This window comes from Limulus polyphemus, unplaced genomic scaffold, assembly GCF_000517525.1.
Source record: "Limulus polyphemus unplaced genomic scaffold, Limulus_polyphemus-2.1.2 Scaffold1001, whole genome shotgun sequence".
Classification (NCBI taxonomy): Eukaryota; Metazoa; Arthropoda; class Merostomata; order Xiphosura; family Limulidae; genus Limulus; species Limulus polyphemus.
The window spans coordinates 271695-279802 of NW_013666611.1; the positions used below are offsets into that span (position 1 = coordinate 271695).

Here is an 8108-nt window from a genome sequence, read left to right on the forward strand (position 1 = left end):
ATAGGCTAGTCAGCCTGACTCGGTAAATTCAAACAAATCTTTAGGAAAAACAATGTTAAAAATTCCCATTTTTTGTGTATAACAGACTTCTCATGTTTACTAAAAGCTTGCTAAATTTCATAGAGATACAAATAGTAAATCCAGAATTACTGTAAACATTAACTCTTCAGTACATGCTCGGTCTACTGGATTGACATTGTGTACACAGAGTTAAGATCTGTGACATAAACTATTGTTATAAGCCATATTTTTATTGAACGACAATGGTTAGAAAACTGTGTGGGAAGATGTGCATGTATTAACAATATTTGTAACTTCCTATTTTCTAAAGTCCTACAGTTTCCTAGTGTATCCAGGTTATTATACAGCTTTTTATAAGTTACTTTAAAACAAATTGTTTCCTAGGGAGTTTTTTGTTCTTGATATATTCAATCTTATCATTATAAACATAGATTAAACATGAACTCTTTCCTCAGTTTTTTCTGACATTATGAACACCATTTAATAATAAGTGCAGATGTAGTTAGTTATATCAGTAGGAAATACTTTGATAAATGTTCAAATATGTTGTAGAGAAATGAAAAATAATAATATGACATCAGTTAAGAAATTGAATCACTCTGCTCAAGCAACTTACAAAGTAGAACATTTTATACTGCTTTTGTGTGTTTGAAAACAAATATAATGTTAATCAGTACTTCTGTATATAAGACAAAAAAAAAGAGGCAATAATATTTTGACAAGGTTTATGATTCACTATCATAAGAAATACTGTACAAATATTAAAATATTTTAGTTGAATAAAAGATGCGATTTGGTCACATCACTCGTAACCATAGCAACTACTGTGTAGAAAATGTTGCAATCACTGGTTTCTCAGATGAGATCTGCCACTGAAACAAACGCAAATAAAAAAAAAAATTATTAAAACCATTCATAAGGTAATATCAATTAGAATAGATTTTAAAAACAAGCTCAGAATAGCGTATATATCTGTAACCACAGCAATAAAATCTTTCACTATTTTATCATCATAGCTAAGTTAAATCACTTTGTATCTTACCATCCCATATGCTTCAACACCAATTTTTCTGGTGGTATTAAACATCAGTAAAATTACATAAACATCATTTAATACTAGAGTATTATGCTTTTCATGTAGTATGATGTCTGTATTTTTCAAAAATTAAAGGGTTTTGTAATTGTTAACTGGGGGGGGGGGGGTCTCGTGCTTTGCATAAGAAACATTGTTTTTATTGTGGTATTTTGTATTTGAATGCACAGTTTATAAAATGTAAAAGCAGTGCTTTATGTTCAAAGTAATTAGAATGGTTAAATGACCTGCCTACACTAATCACGTAAGAGGTTAGGTTTGTAGAGTTCTAAATAAATCTTATGGGTATTTAAATGAATGTGATGTTAAACCTATTACACAATACATGATACCACTAAACACCTTTGTACAAAAACACACTTTGAGACAATTGATGCGATCAAAAATGACAAACCAATAGACTTATCTAGTAAGAGACACCAGATCTAACAAAGCTTTCAAAACTTTGGTATCAGGGGCAAATATTAAAACTCAACACAGTGGTGGTGGTACTGGTACTCTAAGTATCTATAAAGAAATGAAGAATATCACACGCAAAACCTAACATGTAAACACTGCTGTCTGAGATTATCCTCCGAGGATGAAAGATCCATTCCCCAAATACCTTTCCCTTTGCAATGCATAGTAATATCTACACCCACCCTTACTTACACACATGGTGATGACATCCATACTTCTCTACTCCTAATTTAATTTTTGCCTAGTTTAATAAGTTTCAAAAGCTTCCCATACAAGCACATACGTTACTCTTTTAACTACATAGATAAAACTAATACATGATTTACAAATAAAGCTCATGCAAGTTGTATGTGTGTGTGTGTTGTTATGGCAGAACAATTTTTCATGTTTCACATGTCCCAGTCATAAGATTAGAGAGAAGTATCTTGATGATAATTAAGATACACCGACATTCTCTTGTTTTAGAAAACCATAAGTTCTAAAACAGTGCCAAGATGTACTACTGTGTACCATCAACCAATGTTTTATAGATATATACTGTGATACAATAAACAAAGCTACAAATTAATGTATCAAAATAGCAAATATGATTTAATTCTTTCACAGTGGGCTTGTGCAATTTGCAGCAATCAAGTTGTGAATTTCACTGGTACGAAAAAACATGCAGTTATTATGAGATTTTTTAACATATTCATTCACAAACTGGTAAGCTTTTGTTAAAGATCAATAAGTATCTTGTACACCAAGAATGATGTTATTATAATTAAGTTTTTACTAAAAATAGTATTTTTGTGTTCTAGTTACTTGCATTCAAACTATTAACAAATCAAGTGGAAGGTAATTTTTATTTTAAGTATAAAAATACTTTTCTTCGTCTTATAGTTTTTATATTTCATTTGCATAACCTCTAGAATCTCCTAAAAGGATATCAAAAGTTTTTTCAAGATAAATATTTATATTTTATTTTTCATTTTCTCTACCATATCACTAACTCTAGCTATTATCATCAATGTACAATGTGATGAAATAATTATAATTAGGAAATAGAAAAAATATACACCTTTTAATTTTTTGTAGAATATCTTTAAAGATTTTCCTTTTGTTAAATTCATAATTTTAGGTCTTTTCCTTTTCACATATAGTTAATTTTTAATGTTTTATTTTCCTTTCTTGTCCTTTACCACTTATTATTCATCTCAACAGAGAATAACAGTGCCCTCGAAGCATATTACAGTTTCTTTGGGAGACAAGCACAACTCTCAGCAAAATTTTTGTTCAGCATTTAATATTGTAAGCCTTGAGAACGAACACAAAGTATGATCCATATTTACAAATTGTTTAAACCTTTTAATTATGCATTTTAAAACATAACTAATATATAATTAACTAAAATAAAATAGGATGATCTAAATACAATTTAAAGCATATCTCTAACAATAACATATTTATGTAAGAAACAACCGAAGTGTTATGTTCGATCTCTGATGCATAAAAGTATTTTTAATCTTAAAATCAAAATTACTTTGCATGTTGGATAGTAAACATTCAAAAAGAAAAAAATTTCTGATAAAAACATTAATAAAAAAACTTAACACGTAATAAAAAAACTGATATTTTGTTTACAAAAGCCTTGTAATGTTTACTGATAACCTGCAAAATTTCGTGGAGATATGCTTGCTGTATTAAAAGTTCTAGCATGAAAATTATAACAGGTATAAAATGGCTATGAAGTCTATTCATGGGACCGAGCCCATAGTGAAAAAAAAAAAAGAGTTAAAACTCTTACCATTCATGGGCATTTCATCCACCTGTGTACTGTAGTACTGTTCAATATCTCGAAGAATCCTGATGTCATCATTTTTTACAAAGTTAATTGCCACACCCTTCCTTCCAAAACGTCCAGAACGACCAATCCTGAATGAAATTAGTTATTGTTTTTAAATAGGGAATGGACACTATATTTTATTCAAAACTATTAACAACAATAAGATCTAAAACAAGAATAAAAGGCCAACTTCTGATACACTGGCATTGTGGTTTGTTTGTCAACCTATTTCAAGAAGCAGCTGAGAAACTTCATGCATACTTTTTGTGGTTAAAAACACTTCATTTATAAACACCAATAATTAAATGCAATAATACTTGCCATACTTTTAATAAACAATGTAAAATTATATCTTTAGACGAACTGAATTAAAACAATGTAATTTTAATAGGTATGTGACACTCTACATACATCTACAACATAAAGTCAAACTTGTAAACTATGCACTGCAGTTTCGTCTAAACTTCATATGCCAAGAAAGAAAAAATATCCTCAGCAATTTCTGTAACTAATACAGTGACTGCATAAAATGAGAAGTAAGAATTTTTAATGTGTATTTTCTTTACCTGTGGATATATAACTCTCTGTTATTTGGTAGATCATAGTTAATAACAAGTGACACCTGCTGCACATCAATTCCTCGAGCCCATACATCTGTTGTGATCAATACTCGGCTGAAATAAAAACATATAATTGCTATCCCAATTCAATATGAGAATACATAATATTCAACACCTTGTGCAAAATTGGTAGTAAAAGCACCCTTATCAACTACAAATGTAAATGTTATCATGTAGATTAGATGTAATATATACTATTTTAACTTTGGTCTTACTTCAGTTACTTTTATCCTCACCATACAAAAAAAATTGTATTTATATAGAATGGACAAATTTGAGACCGAGATTACTAAATTATTTTAAAGAATAAGGTGAACATTAATGACAAATGTATTAAAAACTACTTGAACTTTTTTAAGTTTTACATTCAAACAGAAACTAACTGAAAGAGTTCTGTAAAGAGCTAGTTGTGCTTGTTTCATAGACATTTCATCAACATAAAATAATAAAATACCTAAATATTTTATTGAGACTTGAAATCTAATCTTTCTCAGTAAAACAAAGTTTTAGATGCAAACTTATGACTTTCAATAATGACCAATAACAAACACAAATTAAATATGAACATTTTACAGACTTAAGCTGAAGCTTTATTATACTTTGTATGACTATTATTCATTTAATAACATCATTATAATTTTATATGATTGAGACATGAACATACTTATATTAAATATTTTTTATATGTAATATGCCAGCAGCCCAACAAATAAATAAAACATACATAAAACTACATTTCAAAGCTTTATTGATGAAGAAACAATCACAACTGAATAATCTGGAACTGGGAAAAATTCACCATTATTTTACTTAGTATATACGAGTTAAACATAAGAAACACTACCTCCAAACAGTATAGTCCTACAATTACTTGCCATAATAAAAAAATCATGGTTTTACTTGTATCTATTTGTCTAAATGACAGACTAAAGTTTGTAGTTGTTACTTACAGGAAACTATGTAACTACTTTAATTACTATACCTTACTATCCACAACTAGTATTCTTATATGCAGTGTTAACAGTAGTTATCAATGATCATTATCTAAAACAATATATCCATGTCAAATACAAATCCTCATATAGTATTCACAATATGTAGCTACTAACGTTCCTCTTCTAACTTATAAAATGATTTCCAGTAACTTTAACTGATGAACTCTAAAATAGTTGTTCTACAGAAAGTCAGTGAGAGATAATTCTATGTTTAAGAAATTCATTTTTCATAACATTCTCAAAAGTGGTTATACCAACAACCATCAGTAGTTACTATTCATCTACACCTATAACTATCAGTAGTCGATATTCATCTATACCTATAACTATCAGTAGTCGATATTCATCTATAGCAACAACCATCAGTAGTCAACATTCATCTATACCAACAACCATCAGTAGTTACTACACATCCACACCTATAACCATCAGTAGCTGATATTCATCTACACCTATAACCATCAGTAGTCGACATTCATCTATACCAACAACCATCAATATGTGCTATTCGTCTATACTTATGACTATCAGTAGATACTAATTATTACCTACAATTAGATATTTTAGAAAATCTACTCTAAACTACAGGTAAGAAGGTAATATCTATTTTTCATAATACACACAACCAATACACAATGTGGTTGTCAATATTCATACCAACAACTAGAAGTTCTTAAGTTAGTTGTTCTTTACATATATTTACATTTTAAAGTAATTTTCTTTATAATTTAATAATTTTAAAATACCAACTTTTTTCATCCATAACTCACAATAGCACATATGTTAGCAATAACTTATGTTTATTTTCAATATTTACTCCTTATTGCTATGCTCACCTCTGTCCAGAACGAAACTCTTTCATTATAGTATCTCTTTCCCTTTGAGGCATGTCACCATGCATCGATGATACTGTGAAGTTAGCTTCACGCATTTTCTCTGTCAGCCAGTCTACCTATTATGTCCAAAGGAAAACAATGTTACGTTTCTTACTTAATGATGATTTTTATTGGGCCAGAGTTAAGCAGCAGAAGTCACCAAACTATTTAAATATTTAAGTAATTTTTATTTGTTTTAAATTACTTCTATAGATTTACCTTTCACTAAAATTTATCAATATTGCAATATGCACAGAAAGAAATTCTGAAACTGAATAGAAAATTACCATTTTATTAATAATATATATATATATTTTTTTCTTTTATTTTGGTGCAAATCCATAAAATGAGTTGGCAATGTGTTCTGTTTCCACAGCAAGGAATTAAACCCTGTACTTTAGTATTTCAAGTCCATAAACTTGGGGTTGATCCACCAGGGGACCATAACATAATTAATAGAAAATATATGGGAACATTAATTTAGTTACATACTGACTTGCTTCTGAGAATTGCACTGTAATTATCAAAGAGAAACAAAATTTGTGAATCAGTATTCAGCAGAGTGAAAACATAAGAATTTTAAAACCGTGGATCATCAAAACTAATATGAGATTGAAAACCATCATTAGGTTTTTAGATTTACAAATACTGTTATCAATACCTGTAAATACAGATTAACTGGTAATAAATGTATACAGTAACAGGTAATATTTCACACAAAAGTACTGTGTAAAATACCAATGTTCAAAAGAGTTGAATACTATTTACATCTTTAACTCTTAACTAACCTTCCTTTTTGTGTTACAGAAAATAACAGCCTGTGTTATAGTGAGGGTGTCATAAAGGTCACACAGTGTGTCAAATTTCCACTCTTCACGTTCCACAGCCACAAAGAATTGTTTAATTCCTTCCAATGTCAATTCATCACTACAAGAATGAATCAAAATAATGTTACACTTTGTAACATAACAAACAAATCAAATTCTCAATATAATATAGACTTAATGATACTATATTACATGTTGGTTGTCTTGTTGTCAGATAACCCAAAAGTAAAATATAAAACTCATTAAAAATGCTCACCGTTTTACCAATATACGAATAGGATCTGTCATAAACTTGTTAGTCATCTCCAATATTTCATGTGGTAGAGTGGCAGAAATTAAGAGAACTTGAGTACAAGGTGGTAAATAACGATAGACATCATAAATCTGCTCCTTAAAACCTTCCAAAACAAAGATAATACAGGTTCAAAAATTGAAATTTTCTGATACAACTAAAAGTTCAGTTTTAAGGTTTGTATCTTTAAATTTGTCACTTTAAATGAACTTAGGCTGTAATAAAAAGGTAACAACAAATAATTTTGTGATTTAAAAATTAGTTGCTAATGGTGGAAAAAAAATAATAATTTAGTATTGCTATTCTTTCACTAAATTTCTGAAATTCAGAATAAGATAATCTAAAAAAAAGCACTATGAAAATTCTTTGGAAGTTAGTTTTTAACTTTTCAAAATATATAAAACATACCTTTATTTAACATTTCATCAGCTTCATCCAGAACCAGCATTTTGATAGCTCTCGTTCTCAAGTTTCTTCGACGAATCATGTCTGAGAGGAAAAAAATGTATTCTATTAATATATATATAATCCAATTTAAAAAACTGTCCCTGGATGTCTCAACATTAAACATAAAGGCTTATAACATTAAAATTCAGGGTTTGATTCCCATGGTGGACCGTGCAAAATCGTATATTTTCTAAAACTATTTTTTTTCCACATCTGCAAAAGTGTTTTATTTGTCTTTTATTAATGAAATTAGGTTTATACTTTTCCTAGCAAAAAAAACAGTAAAAATTAATATCCTCCACGTGGGAAATTTCATAAGGCTTAGCAACATACAACAAGTGGCAAATGAGTACAAAGGTACAGAAAGATAATTGTTTGCTTTATTTCTATATTTATTGTTTTAAGAAAAATAAGTTAAAGAGCTTATTTGTAAATGGAAATAATGTATAATTGTTGAATTGCGACTATTTTTCAAAATACTAGTCTACTAAAATACAGCCAAAATAGGTCACTTTGTAAAGGTCAGTTATATATTATTTGATACACTAACACGAGTGTGTGTACACCATGTCATTGTAACTTCTGTATTGTTAGCCAAGCATGGCTGGAAGTTCAATATATAAAAATATAAAATAATAAACATATATATATATA

The 8108-nt window shown here is 28.8% G+C and overlaps 1 protein-coding gene across 1 annotated transcript in view; it reads right to left on the reverse strand.

Moving 5' to 3' along the window:
- Positions 1-633: 633 nt before the first annotated feature.
- The window catches only part of LOC106461634 (eukaryotic initiation factor 4A-III), a 40985-nt gene continuing 33510 nt past the window's right edge, over positions 634-8108 (reverse strand). Inside the window, exons 5-11 of the mRNA XM_013921471.2 lie at positions 7416-7496; positions 6972-7113; positions 6677-6815; positions 5850-5965; positions 3965-4072; positions 3360-3487; positions 634-893 (exon numbers count right to left, since the gene is read on the reverse strand). Of these exons, the coding sequence (XP_013776925.1) occupies positions 877-893; positions 3360-3487; positions 3965-4072; positions 5850-5965; positions 6677-6815; positions 6972-7113; positions 7416-7496 (731 nt within the window). The 3' untranslated portion in view covers positions 634-876. The remainder of the gene's footprint in view (positions 894-3359; positions 3488-3964; positions 4073-5849; positions 5966-6676; positions 6816-6971; positions 7114-7415; positions 7497-8108) is intronic.